The sequence below is a fragment of the Ostrinia nubilalis genome, chromosome 14 (genome assembly GCF_963855985.1).
Source record: "Ostrinia nubilalis chromosome 14, ilOstNubi1.1, whole genome shotgun sequence".
Classification (NCBI taxonomy): domain Eukaryota; kingdom Metazoa; phylum Arthropoda; class Insecta; order Lepidoptera; family Crambidae; genus Ostrinia; species Ostrinia nubilalis.
The window spans coordinates 13,447,644-13,470,636 of NC_087101.1; the positions used below are offsets into that span (position 1 = coordinate 13,447,644).

Sequence of the window (22,993 nt, forward strand, 5' to 3'; positions counted from 1 at the left end):
CAATACCGAAGCAGTAGCAGTTAAATGTTACTGGGACATGTAAAAGCGCTTCTTAGAAGCCTAATTCATCATTTCAGCTACAGGACGTCCACTGCTGAACATAGGCTTCCACTAATGATTTCCACTTTTTTAAAATCTTAATTACAAAAAGAAAAATACAAATGCCAAACACTATCCAAGTACTGTCAACACGGTGCATTGTTGTATGACAAAAACCAACTTATAGACGCATTTATTACCATGATATATGATGTTCCGGTGGACACTGTGATGGATGGGTCTCAATAAGCGCTTCGGCAGCTATAATTACTGACGTACGTTATTGACCAACTAGGGACATACATTCATACATTCTGCTTCATACATATACATTTGATACTAATTCACGGAGTAACGCATTGAGTGCAACGGTGCTGCTGGCCAAATAGCTGAAGGAAGCTATAATTACAGATAATTTAGAATTTTCTACAGGGTTTGGTGTTAACGCCTTAATAATACACCCGTTTCCTGATATTTTGTATGGGTGAAATTCAAAACTTTAATTTCACGAGTCATTAATATTTCAGTTATTTCATGAGTGAAAACCATTTACCTACAAAATCCACATCATCCTCACGTTTTTCACTGATGTCCTATCTGAAGTCGTTATTACTTCTAAAAATTCATTCAATAAGTACTTATGTGTGACTTTTTTTTTAAATGCGTTATCTGCATACTTATTCAACGTCATGTTTGTCATTCAGTTTCAGTAATTAAGCCTTAACCAAGGGTTACAGATAGGCTCACTCTTTATAAGGCAAGACTTTCTTCTAAAACTGGCCTACACAGTATTTATGCGGAATTTATTCCATTAGTTACCGCAGATACACCTTTTAAAAGCATAAACAAGTTTAATATCTGACTTTTAATTATGCAACGGATTTCTCCAGATGTAAATACTAGTCCTTTAGAGCGTTCGTTTGCCTTGTAGGATCATTGTTAGTGATGTTCGAATACTTATTGAAAACATACAAGGTTGTATTATTATAATTTCTATACATACTCGTAATATTAAAAAACTGAAGAGTTTGTTTGCTAGAACGTGCTATCTCAGGAACTAGGTATCCGATTAAAAAAAAAAAATGTTGGATAGCCCATTTATCGAGGAAGGCTTTAGGCTATAATGACATCACCCTATAGCTAATAGAGATGGAACAGTAAAGAAAAATGTTGCAAATACGGGAAATATTTTCACGCGTACGAAGTCGCGGGCACAGCTAGTGTATCATAATCATCTTTATATTATATTGTGTGGGTTATAACTTCAAGAATGTGATCATATGAGTATGGTTTTATTAAAAATCTGTATTCTCGTATGAAACAATCTAGTCTCGATAAGATCACAAATCAATGGTAATCAGCTGTCGACCTGTTTAAATTTACTTTATCTAATGCTACTGTAAATCACTGTATGTACAGCCTGTCGAATGAATTAGAATTACATTAGAATAACTTGCAATTACATGTCAAACTCAATATTGTGCGGAGTTAAGTATTGAGATGTCATTGATCAACATATCCATCACAATAGGATTATACGAGTAATTAATGATTACTTGATGTCAAAAACATATCTGAGTATGCCATTTTTGTCTAGACAAGTAATTATAACTAAAATTTTCATTTTCTTCAATCCTACAATATCCTTACAAAACTGGGAACAAAATTATGCAAAGTAATTTTTATTTTTACGTGTTTTTACTAACATAAAAGTTGTGAAATATCAAACACAATTTATATTAGAGCAATGAACAAATATACAATATACTCGTACTTACAAAGGATGATGTTGCCAGTACCTACTAATTATACCTATCGAAATACTCGTAATATATTCGAAATCAATTTTGAATCGTGTACATTCTCCTTTCTGATAAATAAAACTATGACAGGGAACATCCCTAACAACGACTGTTTGTAAAGTTTAGTATTATTACAGCCCTTCAAGCTTACTTTCTACTTTGTTTATGCAAATATTAATAACAAAACGACGCCTCAAGGATAACTCCTCCCATTCACAATAAAGTTTGAATTCATTGTTGTGCTTCGTAATTTAGTGCTTAGATTTGGACGCGATAGTGATTAAGATACTAGTTTGTAATTAATTTATCGAAATGAGAAACTGTACTTAATTTATTGTTTTAAGATACCCGCGGGTTCAAGTGGGGCAGCAAGGTTCTGGAATGGAGGCCGCGTACCGGAAAATGCAGCGTGAGATGTTCACCCACAAGGAGGACCGACGACATCATAAAGGTAGCAGGGAAGCGCTGGACGCAGGCGGCTACCAATGGATCAACATGGAAAGCATTGGGGGAGGCCTATGTTCAGCAGTGGACGTCCTATGGCTGAATGATGATGATGATGATGACGGGTCCATTCTGCACTTGTAAGATTAATACAATAATATAAATGTGAAATCATTGTGGCACGATTAACTAGAAGTCGATTGTCGATTGCAGAGATAAACGTCAAATATTCCAATTATTTCCAATTTTCTTTCTCACATGCTAATGTGAAACCTTTAGAGTAGACAGGGATTTAAGTAATATTAGGGATTTTATCAGCCAAGGCAACCATCGGACCGAATTGCCGATTTGAGATTCGAGGAACACCCACTACTGATATTTCATGAACTTTTTTAGACATGTAGGTAGAGTTAGAGTAACCATGTGTAGTAGCAGTAAACATGTAGGTACATACATATCGTTGCAGATCGTACAACCTGCCCGAGCGATGCAAGAGCTAAAATTTTATCGTACTGTCAGGATTTACAGCTTGACGCCAATAAAACCTGCCCAATAAAATCAATTTTCCCACTATGCTATCGCTATCACTTGCTTGTGATTGCGGATCACCAATGAGTCTGTCACGACCTCACGACATACTCGTAATATTTATCCCTTTACTTCCAGTTTGACCCCATGTCACATGAGTTGTTAGCCCTGTCAACGTAACTCTGACTCTACATCTAACCTCAGGTAAGAAGTGCTGTAAACTTATAGACAGGGTTAATATTAATATTTTTTTGTTCACGAGAGTTAAATGCATTTGGTTTAGTCTACGTGGTTTGGATTACGAAGCCAGCGCTTGTGGGTTCGAATCTCGTATTAGGACAAATGTTAAACTTATGTGTGTTTTTTTTCTACAAAGTTTGGTTCACGACATACTCCTTATCTCTTTACTTCCAGTTTGACCCCATGTCACATGAGTTGTTAGGCCTGTCAACATAACTCTGACTTTACATCTAACCTCAGAAATGACTGTAAACTTAGAGATAGGGACAAGTAAGATATTTGTTTATACACTAGGTCTGGTCTACGTGGTTTGGACTACGAAGAGCTCGAGGGCTCGAATCTTGTATGGGACAAATGTTAAACTTAAGTGTGATTTGATCTACAAAGGGACTTGATTGAACTGTTTCACGGTTCAATTAACGGTTAAATTAATAAACTTTTACTTTTCAATAGAATTTCTTTTGTTTAGTTTTAAATATTAGCATGACGCTAAGTCAACTCTTATTATGCTGATTCAATATACTGCTTATTTTATACTTTGAATAGTCATCAGCACATCAGAGGTGGAATTGTGTAAAGCAATCGTAATCATTTGACAGTTCATAACGTACAATAAAGTCAGTTAAACAAAGCGTTTGACAGATTAATCGTACGTTCTGAAACTGTCAAATGATAACGATTGCTTTACACAATTCCACCTCAGAATACACAATTGTTTTAAAATCACATTTATTACGTTAACATAATTATACCACAGTAAATGAGCCACCGTCTGTAACTTAAACCCATAATTTAGTCTAGATAATTGATACAATAATACTTAGATTAGTGGCTTTGTATAATTAATTAATATAGAGCACTATTCTACTCCACTACTCTACAGGTTACTGTTACACGATTCATTAACGAGTATGTAGGTAATGAAGAAAATTAGGTTATTAGAATAAGATAATGAAAATAATCATCAGAAAATAGCGTTAAAATACTGAAGCTGAGTTGCATCATCTAACTTTAACGGTAACTATAACGATAACCGGTGCATTTTGTATGAAGTTTGATAGATTTTTGACGTTTGTCAAAGTTAAAGTAAGATGGTGCAACCAGGCCTAAGAGTCTGCGGGACATAGGTAGGTACTTCATTTATGCAATCTTGCAAAAAAATATTGATGTGAAAATAATATTCAGGTCCTTGAATGGTGTAGGTAATTTCTTTTTCAGTGTTAAAATTAAAAGTAGATAATATAACCTCCTCCTTTTTTGATGTCGGTTAAAATTGATAATGTCTAAAAGGCGCACCAATAAAGACGTTCTAAAAGACAGATGAAAAAATTAGTAAATTAATTCGTAAAGCAAGATATTATAATAAATATTTGTTTCCGCGAGGTGCAGTTTTAATTTACCATCTACTAGCTTTCCGCCCGCGGCTTCGCCCGCGTGGAATTTTGTCTGTCACAGAAAAACTTTATCGCGCGCGTCCCTGTTTCAAAAACCGGGATAAAAACTATCCTATGTTCTTTCCCGGGACTCAAACTATCTCTATGCCAAATTTCATCAAAATCGGTTGCGAGGTTTAAGCGGGAAAGCGTAACAGACAGACAGACAGACAGACAGACAGAGTTACTTTCGCATTTATAATATTAGTTGGGATTTATGAACTCTGGCCTAGTATAAACCTATTACGTAACGTGCACTATGGTCTAAGATCACTTTCATCACAACATGGCGTCATCGGAAAGCGCGTGCAATTATGTAATACATTTTCTCGCTGTAGATGCTGGACCCTCGCGGGGAAATGACAGCGATGCCCGCTGGGTGGATCAGTGGTCAGAGGTTCCCAAACTGTGTGTGCTGCTGCCCACGGTTTCAGAAGGGCAGACAAACGCATTGGGCTACTAAAAGGGCCGCTCAAAGTGAAGTTTTTTTAAAATATGTTTTTGTTGTTTTTACAAGGTTAGGAAAAGTATTTATTATGTTCTTCTAACTTTAACGCTTTGGCTAAAACTGTCAGTGACGTTTAAACAGACACGTAGGAATTATTACTAAGGTTGGGTGGTCACCATTGAACCACCTAAATTTTAAAAAGTTATAACTCTGGATTTTTAGGTCCAAATTCTATTATTTTTATACAGGGTCATAGAAAAAACATTCCAGCTTTAACTGTAGTAATTTATTTTTGGCTAAATACTAGGATTTACTGTTAAAACCTATTTTTCTATTTAGAGAGATACCCTGGTATAATTTATTTGCATTTTATGATCTTTTTATGGTTAAGATTTATCATTGCATTCTACTTTACATAATTCTTGTTTTCGAACGCACTCAACTTCCTTACCGCCCCATCCCAGTCAACGCCTCCAGTTTGACAACCACCGGTTTTTCTTGCAAGTGTGCAACGGTGCATCTGAGCTGCACTCACACATTCCCGGCTTCACGGTCCACCACCCCCCTATATAAGCCTAGACTTGAGTCACCTTGAACTTCACTCAGCTCTGCACTGCGAACCACCCCGGGACGTTACTACGTTGGTGTGCTGTGAAATGTTGTGTTGGTTAGTTCAATGAACTGTGTGGTGAAATAAATATAACGATGAAGGCCGTACTACAAACGGTGAGTTGTGTTTTGTTTTGCTAATTAGTTTAGGTTTTCCCTCTAAGGGCGGGTAGCGCGAAAATTGTGAGAGATGAAAAAGTTTGGGTACGAAAATTTGTGAGAGATGTAGTCAAGTAGGACTCTTCAGGACAATATTGAATGTTTGTATTGTAACAACTGAATTTCAGTCCACGAAATAATATGTTTAAGACTTTAGATAAATAAAAAGTGGTGCTCAATATGAAATGCATGTTAAATGACTATAGAAAAGATGTTCGTAAGTAACTGAAAGAAAATACATTTCAGCATGTGATGATTAAACATCGAAAGTTTTCAAAACATTTGCTCAAACACGTTTTCAGCATTCCAGTAATGTAAACTGGCACTTAATGACGTCATCGTTATCTCAAATATTTGATTTATGTTCTGTTGACAAGATCTGAGTAATTAAGTAATTATGTAGTATTTTGTACTTTCGTTCGTTGACACAAAGAATGGTGATGTTTCTCTGAGAAGAATTCGTTTGTTCACAAAATCATCCATCTCCATTTATAGAGCGTTGTCCTCATTTCATTTGTTTATTAAGAGCTCACTTAATAAAGTAATAATGAAATATAATATTACTCTAGATATATTTGTTTATTCAATTCTAGTGAATGAACAAAAGACATTTTATTACTAATTAGAAATTATTACGAACGCAATCAGTGCATATCGGTAGACAATAAAAATTGTGTTAAACATAATAATATTCAAAGATATTAAATCTTCGCAAACATGACATTTCGTTTACTTATTGCTTCATAGAGCTAATGTTTGTAAAGAATATTATTCTAAAGTTATGAGGTATTTCTGAAAATTATTACTATCTTAATTACTCTACAAGGTCTTAGGTACTCTTACCTATAGTTCTACACTTTCCCAATTAAAAGCACATTTTTGTCATGAAATCAAATCATTTTTTCTGAAGTCTATGTAAAAAGGCTTTATTTCAAAATTAGGACTATGTCATTATATTCGAAAGATCTGGTGGGAGAGTTAATTTGAAATACGGCAGATGGGTTATGATGTAATAATTAGTGTAGATTGGTATCAATAAATATGTCCAACATCGTCGTAGATTATGTAATAAATAAAGGTGTAAAATCCAAGCCATAAACTTTTCTCATATGATGAGAATCTCTCTCTTTAGGTATATCATCTCATCACCGAGAGACTAATATTAGACCTAACGTCAATTAGATTTATTTAGTCATGTTTTCATTTATGAATTACCAAATTATGATGATTACTTGTGTAATTAATTGAGTGGACTTTAAGATGTGGCATTATCCTTAATAATAATTTGAGCTATTTGACAGATTTACGAGTATTAGAGTTGGCAAGAAAGAGTAATAACTCATTTTGTTTAATTCAGGATCATGATCAGCTTAATTGGGATTAAGAGTAAACAAAATAACACAGAAATCTAAACATGTTTGGCAAAATCTTAAAAACGATGTTTAATTTTTTGCCCAAAAGCGCTTTATTTCTTAACTAAACGATTTCTGCTTGTTTACATTAAGTAGGTATTGTCTTTCTTTCAAAATAATTTTTTAATAAATATAAGTTAACGAGCTCATTCTGAATAATATTAAATATGAAACATGACATGTTTTAGCAATAAAGATCAATAAATTGTATAAAACAAAAAAGGAACACTTGGATAAGTTAATATGATATAAGGAAGTTTCTACTCATACTCGTACAACCTACTTCATTATGATTATCATTTCTAATGACTGTCACTTGTCTTGATGTCCGCTATCTGTCGCTGCTTCCTACCTTATTTATGGGAAACGATCATATCACCTTTATTTAACAGACGACCCTATTGTTATTGTCTACCATTGTCGCAGAAATTATCATTAATTCCAACTTTCACGTATTTATTATAATTGCTCATTAATTTAGTTCACTTTAGTTGGCTTTGACAGTCGTACAAGTACGTTTTGTTTTTTAATAGTGTTGATTTGATATTATTTATTGGCGTTCCAGATTTATAAGCTCTTACATAATTCATGTTTGTGATTATATGTATTTATAATCTTTTTTTTAGGATCGATTTCTGAATTACACGCATGTATATATGCATAGCTATTATACTAATGGACAGTTTGACACCATTCTCCAATAATTCGAAATCACAACTTTTCTAAAAAGACACTTCATTCTGGTCTTAAAAACTTAATTAATTTTAAATTACATGTAAATTACGATTTTTGGGCGCAGTGTAATTGAAAAAAGTAGTTTATTTGAGTTGACAAAATAGTGACGTCACTTGCTTGTAGTGCCATACAAAATCTATGGGAGATTTTCGTTTTGACAGTTTTAAAAGTACGTCAATTGATTGGTGGTGTCAACATGTCTATTTATTGTCGCGCAAAAACTAATGTAACCCGGCCTATAGAATCAACTTCTGATACAGCAATTACATTGATTTACATTAACAAGATGTGATTATTCGATTGTCACTCGAGCCGGTAATCAATCGGGTATAAATCATCGATTGTTGAACTCGAGTAATTGATCGTTCGGTCATCGAGATGCGACGCTTGAGTGGACACGATAGTGTCATTAAAATCACCCCTTTTGCAAGATTGATAGCTGTCAATTAAAGGTGTGTTGGATGGGTCGAAAGATTTATTGCTGCTTGTTTGATTTGAGCTATCGTATCTATGAGAATAGTAGTATTTAACCATAAATGTCTGATCAGCCTCTTCTATTGTGGGGGTTGTGAGAGCTACAATTAGCGCTCCTGCACACGACGCCGGCGGCGGTTTTACTCGGCGCGTATGAACAGTGCAGGAGCGCTTAGCGATATCCGACGCCTAGGTATCGTCATAAATTATGACACTGGGTTTGTTACCTGATTTACAACTTACACGATGGAACAAGAACACACTCAAAGCAATTTTTGTCCTTTGTTTGAAATATATTTCAATTTTCCTATTTTTAATGCGACGATCTGGTGAGGGTCGCGGGAGGTGCCTGGATGCGGGCAAGACCGGTCGTTGTGGAAACCCTTGGTGGAGGCCTTTGTCCAGCAGTGGACGTCATTTGGCTGGAACGAACGAGTTCCTAATTACTTTAGATCATTATTATTACTGAAAGTCGAAGGTAGAGTCGTATATCATATCAAATAGTACGATAATGAGTGACATTTTATAAATTCGAATGCTACAAATCAGACTATTTAACTAACTTCACATTTTTTTAAATGTTGTGTCTAATTATTAGTGACAGGGGAAACGTTTAAATTAAAACATTTAGTTAAAGAAAAAGAAATATTTTTAGCACGTCATGCCGTCAGTCCGATTTAGCCATTACAATTTTGTGAGTAGGTAACAATTTACTTTTTAACTTGTTTTGATTTACTGTAAGTTGAAAATATTTTTATTTCTATTACTTCTGACACACACAAATAACACACTAATAATTACTGACAGTCGGAGGGAAATTTTGACGTATCTTCCGAGACTTAATACTTAGCTAAGGATAATATGAGTAACCAGTATTGATAATATTTTATATTTTTATATTCTATTAAATATTAAATTTAGCCTGGGTTGCACCATTTTACTTTAACAAACATCAATAATCTGTCAAACTCCACACAAAATAAATCTGTTTGTACTTTTTGTTACTTTCGGTCAAAGTTAAGTAGTGCAACTCAGCCTTGCCTTAGCGTTACAATTTCGTATTAAATTATTTGTATATAGCTTTCGAACACTTTATTTTTGTCACTTCTTACAATATTCTCCAAATTATTTGTCACCATAACACACTAATAAAGCATGTCACAAACATAATTTATACTAGGCCTACTTCTGAACGCATTACGTCACTGTCCCTGTTTATTCGGGTGTCCCAGTTTGGCCCACACTAATAGAAATGACGTAATATTAATATTGCCTAAACGGGAAATATCCCATAGTGAGAGCGACCCCACCTAATGATATATCATTCGGTACAAGTTGATTGATGGAAATAGTTTTTCCTTTTGAGTACAAGATTAAGAAGTATTTTAATAATACGAATTTCAATTCGCATACACATTACGATATGCACAAATCCTATATACGAAATTATGTATGATTGCTACTAATACCATTTTATTATAATACCCGTGCTACTCGGAGCGAGAAGAATCAGCAAGAAGGCAAATAACAAAGAAGTAAAGTGTACTTACCTCGTAAGTGCATGGGATTGGGCAGTGGCTTCCGAGCGCGAGTTGTACCTATGTATATTCACTTGATCCACACTTTTCAACAGTTTCACTACACACCGTTAAAACAAAAAACGTTCTATAAACCAAATCACAATGATAAAATCCATCGAAATCCGAAAGAAAAACTCAAATTTTAAGGGAGCGTCGCGCGACCCGACCGAAGACATTTGACAACTCTCGATATCACAACTACCCTCCAAGTTATTGACAATTACTTACTACCAACTTTTAAACATTTATTATCGCAGAAATAATAATTTCTATAACAAAATAGGTCAAACTACGTTCTTTTCTTTTTCATGTATTCTTTTCGAGATCAGGTTACTAAAGACAAAAAATATTATTATTAAATATAGTCCCATGATTGATTGCTTATCTATTCTAAGTTACGAGATATCATTGTTACGAAGGTGCGTGGTTTATCGTAACTTTCTTTTCATTATGTATTTAAAATAGCTGCGTTAGATGATAAGTTAAATAATGGAAATGTCAGCTGCTGCTAAATTAATAAAAAAAAATTGTGTACAATAGCAAAAGCAGAAGTTATGTTAGACAAAAGATCTGCACGTAGGGTCTAATAAAACTTTAATAAATAAAATTTATTTAATGAAATCTTTAATATCTCAGGTTTTTAAATTATTAAGTGTCTTATGGATAATAAGTAAATAAAAGTAATATTTCAAGATTTGCTACAGAAATATACTCTTTCCAACCTGAATACAAATTATTCAAGGCAAAAATAAAGTAAACAAGTAGGTAAAAGTGGGCGCTAACTTATCCTACTGTTGACTTAAACTACTTTTCTAAGGCACGTTAATTACCATTTAATTTTATCAATTGCCCTAACAACATTGGAGAGAGCAATGCATAAAATTATTAAAACTCAAAAGCTGTACCTGTTAACAGACGTTCCTACCTAATGCATACAGCTTTCAGCTCGACTGTCGTCTGTAAATGGCTTAATTGATAAGGTCTAAAAGCAGTTCAGAATTCAATCAGTTATCAGTTACGGCTAGAAGTTGTAGGTTTTACTTTTAGTTCCCACGGTGGCTGGTCAGTAACTTGGTTAAGAGCGACAGTGGTTTATGACAACTGTTTACCGCCTTATATCATCCTTACTATGTACACACTTCCTTATTATTTAAATAATAGTATTTAACTGTCTCTCGCTTTGATTTTCGTTTTGTTATCTATATTGGATTGAGTTTAAAGCTTGTTTACAGAGCGGTTATTCAATATTAAGTTATTTTTATTACGATGATAAAAAGCGTCAAACCAATCATTTAGTTAGTTACGTAGCGGATATTATAAATTTATTCATTAACATTTTATGATTACGCGGATTAATCATGTATTTTATTGTGCATGTTTTACTTGTACTTGCAATACACAATTTCTAAATTTTTTCAGTGATAACCTGCGATTACTTCCTACTTTTTTCTGTTCATTTAAGCATTTACAAAAAATATAATTTATATGTAGGTACTTTTATTGAAACAGGTACACGTTATTTTTTTGTACCTTTTTTACTAACAATCGAAAAAAACTCTTTGTGACATAAAAAAATATCTTTGCGCATGGTAGGTATAGTTACTGGACTATTCCGATTTTTGCCACGTTGGACAACCATATTATTATGATATTTACAGGAGGGCGCTACTATCAATACTGGGTTGTTATAATTGATTTTTGCCACCTTGACGTTTCAGAATCGTGGGACTATACATTTACATTATTCACGCGCGTATAGAGTTCGCGGGGTAGAGTATTATAAAGTTAAGTTCTTTATTTTGGCTTTGTTTACATTATAATAACCGGGACGAGCCGGTAGTTAAAAGCGACAGTCTTCGGAAGCGCTTTCGCTGCGCATGGTCTCCGCTAAAGGGCAGAGAAATGGCGCGCCCGCGCATCCTAGGGCCGTAGGGCGTCAGGGCTGGCGAGGGCTTCAACTTATTTTAGTAAATCTGAAAATTAATTGAAGGTTGCGGAAAGCAATTGGATGTGGCCACCGGACCGGACTTTGTGGAAATTCTTGGGGGTCGCATTTGTTCAGTAGTGGATGTCCATAAAATGGCTAAAACGATCGAAAAAAGTACATTTTATTCCATTATTTTATTCCTTTAACGAACGGTTTTCTAATCTCGGATATTTATTTATTAAATACACATTAAATCATCCATTTTCGGAAAAAAACATACAGTCGAATTGCGAACCTCTTCCTTTTTTTAAGTCTGTTAAAAATATTTTTCTAACTTTTGATACTTTTACGAGTATAATAATTGCTAAGTATAAACCAAAACGATCGAGAAGATATTTTAAATGCCTTTCTAAAAATGACATTACAGCTTCACGCTTCGCCAGCCCTACCAAAGTTAGCAAGCTTGTCACCACGAGCTATCGGCGGGGTACATCGCAACACGCACGCTCAGGGTACAAAGTACAAGGTACCCTTAGAGAGCTGACCTCTAGCGAGCTTTTCCAGCGGGTGTGGCTGATACATTACTTAACCCCGTGGCGGAGCAGTGGAAAGTTATTTGCATAATTTATTTAGTTTAGGAGGATCAACGAATTCATACATTCTTAATATGCTAAGCTCTTTCGTTGAGGTTATTAATTTACTTCCATTTAGTTTAACATAACCTTATCCTTCCTGCACCATACTAGCGTAGCGCCAAAGGAAGTTAGATAGTAAACATCGTGTCATATTAGTGGAAATTTTCACATGCCGATTATTTATTCCGAGATTGTTGAAAGTAGGTAGGTACTCGTAATCTATTAAAGTTCTTACAGAAAATATTTATAAATTGCGCCTGAAAATCTATTTCATTACGAAAAACTACGAGTATCATCTTCTGGGCTTGCGATTAAAAACACCTTGTTTCTTACCAAAAGCAAATAAAATAAATTTCTGTGACATCAGATAGTTTCTTCAACCGCTATTTTAGCTCTACAACTAACGAATACGAAAACTCTAAAAAAGAGGTTCAGTGGTTCATTCCGCAGCTTTAACGTTTGCACTTTCATTTAAATCTTCGTATTTACAATTTATAAATACTTAAACTATTTACATAGCCTTGCCCATAACCCGTAGATGGTGATTATGTGCTTGATCCGTGACATCTAACAAACGCTTTAGCTTAAGCTCATTATAATATCAGTATGGCATGGCAGGACGAGTTCACAAGCTTTCGCGAGCTGACCTTTGGAAAGGGCTCGGGATGATAGCTATTAAATTACATTAGGTAAGCTGCATTGAATAATTTGCATGCAATGGTGGGAAGTTACCGCGGTTATATTTTATGTTGTTTACTTTAGCTTTATGACTTCCCGAGTTAAGTAAAAGTTTATGTAGGCTTCATTGCAGTTAAATGAAATGATATAATATTATTTATTTACTCAGGAACTTGGTGTGGTCATATAAAGTATTTATTTATTCGTGAATAGAACAGTAGTACCAATTACACTATTCAAACAAGACGTAACAAAGTTCAGAATAACATTTAAGTACCTACTTATAAACAATTTAACTTAGGAAAGCTACATAAATCAGATGCGATTATTTTCACAGTAACCCAGACATTCTGCTAGTAACGTACTCCACCCCTCTGCAAATACGTCACATTTTGGGTTTTGGTCCAGGAAACGATTGAGAGCACTTAATGTACGTGGTATGGGTGATTTCGATCTTGAAACCGTATGGTGATATAGAAAAATAGCTAGCCAAAGTAACCCTTGACTGTTTATCCTCGCCTAAGCCTCTGCACCAGTTTTGATACATAGAGGTAGATAGGACTCTTGGAGATGAACATTAAACATGGGCTAAATTTAGTCCCACAAAAAAACTTTTGCGGGGTTTGGTAAATTCATATTTGTTATGTTAATAAAAAGTAATTTTAATTATGGACAAGAGATGAATAATTTCTGTTACAGACTAAATTTCTGCGAAGCTGCGGGCACAAGTTTATTGAATACGTAATAAATAGTTTCCATGGTTAAGTAAAAGCTTAAAGTACAGGTCATTAATAATATAAATTATGGTTATGAATCTTCTCTAAACTGTTCACTTATGATTGCTTGACGGGAACTGCGTCAACTTATCATTACAGTGAAATGTTATGATTGATTGAAAATAACAAGACATCCATAAATATGTGTAATTCTTAATGATTTCCGATCCAAATCATTTATGTGGTGGCTAGTAAATATCATGAATTTACAAATAAATAAAAATGCATAATGAAGTTTATTACTTCCGTTTGTAGACTGAACATTTGAAACTGTCATTTTGATGTATTTGTGAGGTATTTTACCTACTTTAACTAAGATTTTAAATAAATGACTTTAAATGAATGACTTTATTGTCGATATGTAATTAATTGAGATTTTTGGATGAGTCAAGGAACTTTTACACTTAATCTAAACGTCATCGAAGTCAGGACGAGAATCAATTACGTAAATGCCAATCTAGTTAGAACAATACGATCCTCTCCAGCACTAACAAGGCCCGGTAGCACGACTGGCCCGTAATGCTTCAAAGCGAGTAAATCTATCGAGTGCTCACGATGATTTAGCGTACCGGCGAATACTCGATACATCGATAGCTGGAAACGGTGAGAGGTCACAGACCATTAAACATTGTTGGTGAAACTGGTGAAACAGACAATAGATTTTGAAAGACTATTTTTGATAAAATCTAACAAGTCGAGTTTTTTAATACCATATTGTTTTTCTTTGGAATAGGTATAAATCCGGCAACTTTTCTCTAAAATTGACAAGTTATTTGTAACATTTTCATGTAAAATGTTGCAAAGATGAGACCATAACTATTCGCACTGTGAAAAAGTTATCAAATATTATGTCTTGACTCTACTACTACTAATTTAACCATGTTTTTAATTAGTTAGTACTAAGTTAAGTAATTTTATTGAATAAGCAAAATTATGTTCAATGTTCAACGTATGATTTTCCACTCGAAATTGATGTTCCACGACACACGACTTGCTTCCGTAATAATCATGTTTACACGCCCCTGAAGATCACGAAGGCCTCAGGTCCCGACTACTGAGTTTCTAAACCTGCCCATCGAAGTATTGTATGGTAGAAATAACGTATGTTTCAACAGTATCAAGCCTACAATATACCTTTTACCGGGCATCGGGCGAAGACAATAAATCTCACGGCTCACCATACATCGCTAAGGGCGACCTAACAGGTGCAATCGACAGCACATAACGGCTATCTATTTTTGTTGCATAATTTACCTAGGGCCTAGGGTTATGAAGTAAGTTATTACCCTGATCGTTGAGTGTAAGCGATGGGACACGCTTCAATTTTCCATCTAATGCGATTTTATTAGAATTTATGACACATTACAGTCTATTGCGTCTGTCCATTTAAATCGTATATCTAAGACATTTTATTAATCACTAGCTGACCCGGCGAACTTCGTACTGCCTATGTTCATCCCAACTTCCCAACTAATCCCAACTAATATTATAAATGCGAAAGTAACTCTGTCTGTCTGTCTGTCTGTCTGTCTGTTACGCTTTCCCGCTTAAACCTCGCAACCGATTTTGATGAAATTTGGCATAGAGATAGTTTGAGTCCCGGGAAAGAACATAGGATAGTTTTTATCCCGGTTTTTGAAACAGGGACGCGCGCGATAAAGTTTTTCTGTGACAGACAAAATTCCACGCGGGCGAAGCCGCGGGCGGAAAGCTAGTCAGAAATAATGTAAGATTCTTATGATTATGGTGAACATTTTTTTCAAATCCGTTCAGTACTTTTGGGGCCTATTCAATACAAACAAAAATATAAAAAAATCTTTACTCTATAAAATATGGATGTCAGTAATATAGATTAAAATAAAATATAGTTAACAAATGAGCCGTTTATAGAAAATGCAATATAAATTAAATTAAAGTGGTTTCAGAAAGCCAGAAAAGAGGAATGCTTTCATAAAGCTTGAAAATACTTCTCCTGCTGCAGTTAGACAAAAACATTTCTCGGAAAATCCGGAAGCAAGACAATAAATAATGTTAGCCTATAGAAATTATCAAATTCATCAATGTGGCGAATTCACTTTCTCTCGATTCACGAAGAAGCTTTGTTGGTGTGGGCGTCACGAAATCCTCGCTTGCCCTTTCGCCCCGGGTTCGCATGCATAATGCGCACGATGCACTTTCTATTGCAGATATCCTAGCTCAGATTACAGTCATTTAGCTCTAATAGCTAGTCGTTGATTTAGTAAGGTGTCGGTTGTCAGCTAAAGGCTTTATTTGACAGATGGGTTTGATACTTTGAACTTGGTTGGGATCGGTGCGAACAGATGAGCAATGTGCTTGCGGCTATGGGTTCTCAATATGTATTATACGGTAAAAGACTAAGATTCTAACTTCATAACATACCTAGTTCTTTTCTTTAAAAGCTCTTTTCTTTTTAATTAATTAGATAATGAAAATATTTCTTTCTTTCGTGAAAATGTGCTAACTTTATAATAGCATTGTCACTATATTTGTTGGAAATTAATCTTTAATTTATTTAATTTCAATGTGATTGCGTTTTAAATCATGTGGGAGTATTACTAAACTTCATAGCTTTTCTTGATCTTTCAAATGAGTTACTGAAGATGAGTAAAAATAATAAAACAAAACAATATTTTCTCTCACTAGAATTTCAATAACTTCAAGACGTATGTTAATAATATCGGTAATTGACTGTCTAACTGTTCTACTATTTTAATTTACGTATTTGAATAGATGATTTGATGATTGGATTTAACTTGCAGCAATTAATCGCACATTCTAAATCTCTTAAAGCCAAATCACACGATGCGTTGCGGAGCCGCACCGCAATGAGATTTCGATTTCGCAGCGCCGCACCACTCGTGTGCCTGCCACAGATATTTCTATGTAGGACGACGCAGCGACACCGGTTCGTGTTCGCACCGCAGCAGCGACACCGCTTTGTGTTAGCACTGCAGCGACACCGCTTTGTGTTAGCACCGCAGCGACACTGCTTTGTGTTAGCACCGCAGCGACACCGCTTCGTGTTCGCACCGCAGCCGCAACGCATCGTGTTCTTTGGCTCTCAGGCTAAACCACATGCTAAATGCAAGATTTATTGCATAGAAATGCAATTTACGGTGTTAATTATACAATACTTGACTACCGATCGGTAGATATGGTCTGGTAATCACTATAATAATAAACAGTATGGGCGTGGAACAACAACACCTTGCCATGCATCAGTGTGATTTACGATATTTACCTATATGGTATTTCATGCAGATCAGTATGAAGATTTAATAATTACTTATTTTTTGTTTGGTTGTTATATTCATGCAGTTTATAGTGTCGTAAACAGCTAAGATGCGTTTAAAAATACTGATTTCATTTCTTTATTTACAAATTTTCGGTTCAAAAATGTATCTCAAAAAGAACATCACGTAAGTAATATGTACCTAGTGCACTTAATGTACCTATTATGTTAGTAAGTACAAAAATAATTGCACCCTTAATCACTTTTAATTTTATAATATTGTAAATTAATCAAAGTCTATCTTTCTTCTTGGGACTCATTCATGCAAGGCGAAGCATAGGGTCCTATATTTTAAAAATCTGTTGCATAACGTGATTTTTGGCGCTCTATCGCGAAATCAAACCCGATACTTCTAGATTGAAGATTCTAATTTAATCCAGTAGACCGTGGAGGCTTTAGTAAAGTTTAGATAACATCGAAGAGCTCGAATGAATGGCGTAACGTTGATCGCAGTCGTAGTAAAATTGTAAATGCAGTGCGTATACTCGTAGTCTACGCTTCACGGCTGTCGCGTATGCTGTCATAATGTCACCATTCGCTTTCTATGGCACACTTATGTCAAATAGTTGTGTTTTAAGTATATACAAGGTGTCCCGTAATATGCCACATAGATTTTTTTTATATTTTTCTGATAACCAGCACAACTTGCATCAACCGCCAGTTCCGGCTTGACGTTGAATTACGGGACACCCTGTATAGATATATCGCAGTATGTTATAATGTAAAAAGGGAAAGAATTAGCAATGGATCGTAGGGTGACTAATACCCGTTTTCTCCATCAATCCTTAATTTTTAAGTGACCCCTATGAAAACAAAATTCATATTAAGTGTTACCATAGGGGTCACTTAAAAATTAGGGATTGATGGTGAAAACGGACATAAGTGACTCTACTTGCTATTTTTTATTTTCCATTTAGTTAAATAATGGGAAATGAGTTGTGTAATTTTTATTCAAAATGTTTATTTGTTATCAATATTTATTTATGGTTGACTGAAAGGTCAAAGGTCAACACTGACATTGAAAAATAACTTTACTTAAAAAATATGTCCAGTTTACTTTTCTAAGATTTGGTGTCTCCCATAATGCCCATAATTATGTTTTAACGTCCAATACCGTACACTGGTTTTCCGGCCGTGCCAAACGGTATTCTACCTATCTATACTTAGCCTAATGATCTAGACAAGATTCTCAAAGCTTCCTACATTAGATACTACTGACATTTCATGCCTCGTCAAAGGCTAAATTGGCGCTTGCCCAGCGAAAGTGGTTATGGTTTGTAATTTCCATACTATAATTAACCGCTCATCAGCAAGTCGCAGGTCGACGCGGACCTAAACACGAGACCTTACCTTAAGTGCACTTTGAGGAGAAAACTTGCACCCGCCTTAGGAAACTTGTAAAATGTAGGAAAACTTGTCCACTGTTGAATTCCAATGAATCCAACGGTTGTTTTTATGCGAACATAATTTGTATAGAGGTTCTTGTTTGTGAGATAGACTTGGAATTATGAAGTTACTTCAAAATATGTGAGCTATTCCTTGAAACCATAAGAAGTTATTTCAGTGAAAAAAATATCGTTCTATAACTTATTATAATTATAAGAACAACTGATGTGCCGGTCTTCTACTTTGAACATTTTTTTAAATAATGAGTTCAAACTTCTTATAGTAGGTATGGAGGTCACGTAGTACACATATTTCAAGCCGGTATTAAGTATTAACAGAGATTTTTCTTCTTCCAGATACGGATACTAGTCATAATACAAGTAATTCAACACGTCCGCTGTCAAGATGGGTTCAGCAACCAGGATCTCCTGCGCCTGCAGCAGATCGCCTCCAACGAAGGGCAGGTGGAAACCATCACCAGCTATAGCACCAACATCATCCAGAGGGACCCCAACACGCAGTCCATCAGCTCTGTGAGCGTCAGGTATCAAATGGCAGACCCAGACAAAAACGATGAGTACAATAGAGCAGATCGTGCTAGACCAAGAAAAATCTACCGCATCAAAAACCCCTTCCAACGCCCAGAGGATGAGGAAACCAGACAGCCAGAACAAGAAACTCAAGATAGCGGCACGGGGGCTAGTAACCAGTACGCGTCAGTACAGTACTCCTTACCACCCGAAGAGTTCCTACAACAGATGAGGGAGAGAGAAAACCAGTACTACCAACAGCAACAGCAACAGCTATCGACCCAAGCTTCCAACTTGGGTTACACAGCAACACCACAGCCGCAGTACCAGTACTCTACAGCAGCTCCTTCCAGTTATGAAAACAATAACCAGCAACAAAACCAGATCCCACAGTTAGAACCGAAAATGTCACATGTCCCAACATTTATCACCAACTCGAATCCGTACCAATATGGTTCATCAAATACGTTCGGTTTAGACACCATTCAAAGCACTCCATCTCCTATTCCTTCATACTTATCAACTGCTCTACCAAGTAATCAATTTGTAGGTACACCATCAAGCAGTTATGTTTCAAGTTCATCTCCTATTTATTTATCAAGTCCTCCTAACTTACAACAGTACGTGTCATCACCCTTATCTAATATTCAAACTGGAACGTCCGATTATGGAAATAATAGGATTACTTCGACACTTGGAAGTAATTCGCTAAATTACGATAACGAAATAACTAAAAAGATGCAAATTGACCACTATGACAACTCCGCTAATGGAGTAAGATATCCCATAAACGTACAGCAATATCAAAATGAGTATCCTAGTTCCACGCCAGCTCCTTCTTCGTCTCCTTACTCTGAATCAGTTCAAGAATCCTGGCAAAATTCATTGCAAAAGTCTTTACAAGATATGGCTACTCAGTATCAAAATAGTCAATACAACAATAACCAAGATAATAATGCTGATAATTTGAACGCTGAAACTCATCGTATTTCAAATATTCCTCCAGCAAATAATGTATTTTTAAATCTTGTTCAACCTGATTTCATGATGAACAATTTAAAGTCGCGCAATAGAGAACCAGAGTCAGATAATGGACAGTACACTTATTACTCTCATGGCGACTATGGTTGGAAAATGCCATCGAAAAAGCCACCCAGTAACCAAGAGGTATACACACCTGCGAATTATCGATACCAATCATTTGGTTCACAATCTACTGAATCACCAGCGGTTAGTCAGATGAGTTTTCAAATGGATATAGGAAGGTCACACGGCTATGATCAAATATCTAAGTCTAGCCCTGAAACTTTAGATCCATCTGATTTTGCGAAAGCTGCAGCTAAAGCTCATGAAAAGCAAATGCAGCAGCAGCAGCAACATCAGCATCAACAGCAACAGCAACAACAACAGCAGCAGCAACAACAATATTATAATAGCTTTCCACCTAACTACAACACTAATAATTACTTTGGAAATATATCCCCAGGTAGTAGTAGTAGTACTAGTTATGGAAATAATGATAAACAAAGAAACAGGTATCTCGATAATACAAACTCTAACTCTTATGCATATAGCACACAATCAGTTGTGTCGGGGTCGCCGTATTTTTATCCTAATTCAAAGGATAATGTAGAAAGCAAACCTAAACAGCCATTTGATCATGATAAAGCATTGAAAAATATTGTTCCCATTGACGTTTCAAATGTAGTCCCTAATTCTGATTCTCAAGGTAAAGTTGTAGCTGGAATAGATAACAATAATAAATTCGGATTATCCAGCTATGGAAAAGAACAACCTGACTTGAAACAGTATTATCGATCTATAACTGATTCTTACTACAAAGATAAAAATTCCATTTACGGATTCAATATCAAAGCAAAGCCAGATGAATACAACATTGGTGTAGAAAACGCTAAACAGGCTGAAAATATACAGCAATATTTTGGAAAGCAACAATCACAGGATTCACTGTACAATCAAGCTATGAACGACAATAAACGCTACATAGAAGGTACCCCACAACCAGTTAGTTATGTATCGCCAAGTAGTAACATTTATCAGGACAGCATTCAATCCCCAGCAAACGTCCAACAACAAGGATTACAACGCCCTCAAAACCATGTTTCTGATATTGCAAGTATTTTAAAACTTAATGATATTCCTTACCGTTTAACGCAAGGGCTATCCAGTGATTCATTAAGGCTGAATAATTATGACCAAGTAAGTTTACCAACACCTTTACCGATGAGACTTAATCAAAATGTAGGCAGTCATCAAATCGACGTTGCTAATGGTCTTCTGAATAAATTACTAAACAAACAGCAAAATCTTAATTTAAACAGACCAGAAATAGACACACAAACAGGTGGGTTAGTGTCAACGATCAATGGTTTTAAGGTAGCCAATCCATTCAATGTGGATTTAAAATTAGTTGCAGAAATGCTAAAAGGTAAACCATCAGTTGACGAATCTCATATTTTATCTTTACGAGACCCAATTAATAAACCACTGCCGTTAAAGATTGACATGTCACAGTTGCAGCAATTACTTCTAAAAAATGAAAATAATGGTGGATTTGGGGTTATAACTGATGGCCTTAGTGCTGTGTCCAGTCCTTATTTGGAAATTTATAATTCCGGGCGCTTCCCGTATCAAGGAGTTAAGTATTCTAGAAGTCAAGAAGAAGAGGAAAGTATTGTACCAATTGCTGATGCATCAAATACTCATCCCATAGGAGCGGTAATTGAAGAAGCGGATATAGCAAACGTTCGAGAGGCAAGCACGGGTACTGATATAACTGCACAGGATGAAGATGCCATATTACCATCATTTGTTGAAGACAGACCAAAAAATTCGTTTCCTTCTCGCGACAGGCTGAGGCATCCAAACGCACTAATACCAGGCCGTCATTCGTTTCAAAGAAAACATCCAAAATCTGATGTTGATGAGCCTTATCCCCTTTTGAAACCACCTCCACCACATTCACCAAGGAATAGAGGTGCTAGAAGTAAATATGAAAAACATGGGCGAAGGCGACGCGTGTCGAAGCCTAGAATTGTTAGAGTTTTAAAAACAGAGCCATTGTTTGAAGCTGGAAGTGATGTTGAAAATGATGAACCTGCTTTGCAAACCGTGTTGCAACCACCATCACAAATCGCAGAAGCCAAATCTGATATAGATGTGGACAAATTAGAAAGTACGTAAGATGTTCGCAGAAACAAAATTCTCAAATATTTTTAACGTTTGCCAATTCATGTATTTTCTTAAGTGTATTTAATATTTAACTTATTTTATTGACTCTCGAGGATTTTCAGGATGTTTAAGTCCTGACAACTCTTCCGTATATTTAATCTTGTTATGGTTCTACTTTAACGTTTATCAATGTTATTTTTTAATTTACGACATAGACATACTTTATTGTTTTTGCATCCCAAGACTGCTTGAAAGATGCAATATAGGCATTTACTATAATCAAGGTATTATTTGAAGGCTTGAAAGTTATGGAATGAAATACTTCCTCGTACCTAAGTACCTAACTGTCATTCATAAATTAAGTAAAAACTGAAAATGTTATTCAGTTAAAATTCTCAATTGATTCATACAATTGCAGTGATTACTGTAAATAAGTCTATGGCCCTAGATCTAAGTCAGAATCTTTATCTAAAATGTTAAGTTTTGTAAATATTTTATACTCTAGTTTAAGATAAATTAATTATAACCAACTTTTTTGTGATAAGTCGACGTTGTGTTAAGTTTTTGGGCGAATAAGATCAACTCTTACCGCTGTTAGATTGTTGATGTTACAAAAAATAAAATGTTTGGAATAATTGTCACTAGTTTTTATG

General features: G+C 35.3%; 1 protein-coding gene across 1 annotated transcript; it reads left to right on the forward strand.

The window, feature by feature from the left end:
- The first annotated feature begins 5,543 nt into the window (after window positions 1-5,543).
- Window positions 5,544-22,976, forward strand: LOC135078197 (uncharacterized). Its single transcript, XM_063972784.1, has 2 exons — window positions 5,544-5,660; window positions 18,975-22,976. Exons 1-2 carry the CDS (start codon window positions 5,640-5,642, stop codon window positions 22,350-22,352), a joined length of 3,399 nt encoding a protein of 1,132 aa, XP_063828854.1. The 5' UTR covers window positions 5,544-5,639; the 3' UTR covers window positions 22,353-22,976.
- The last annotated feature ends 17 nt before the right edge of the window (window positions 22,977-22,993 follow it).

What these genes read in the sequence shown, in the direction of transcription:
- LOC135078197 (XM_063972784.1), top strand. Translation starts at nt 5,640, where the DNA reads ATGAAGGCCGTACTACAAACG. An exon ending in TGAAGGCCGTACTACAAACG is followed by an intron (nt 5,661 to 18,974) that starts GTGAGTTGTGTT and finishes TTCTTCTTCCAG; the next exon opens with ATACGGATACTAGTCATAAT.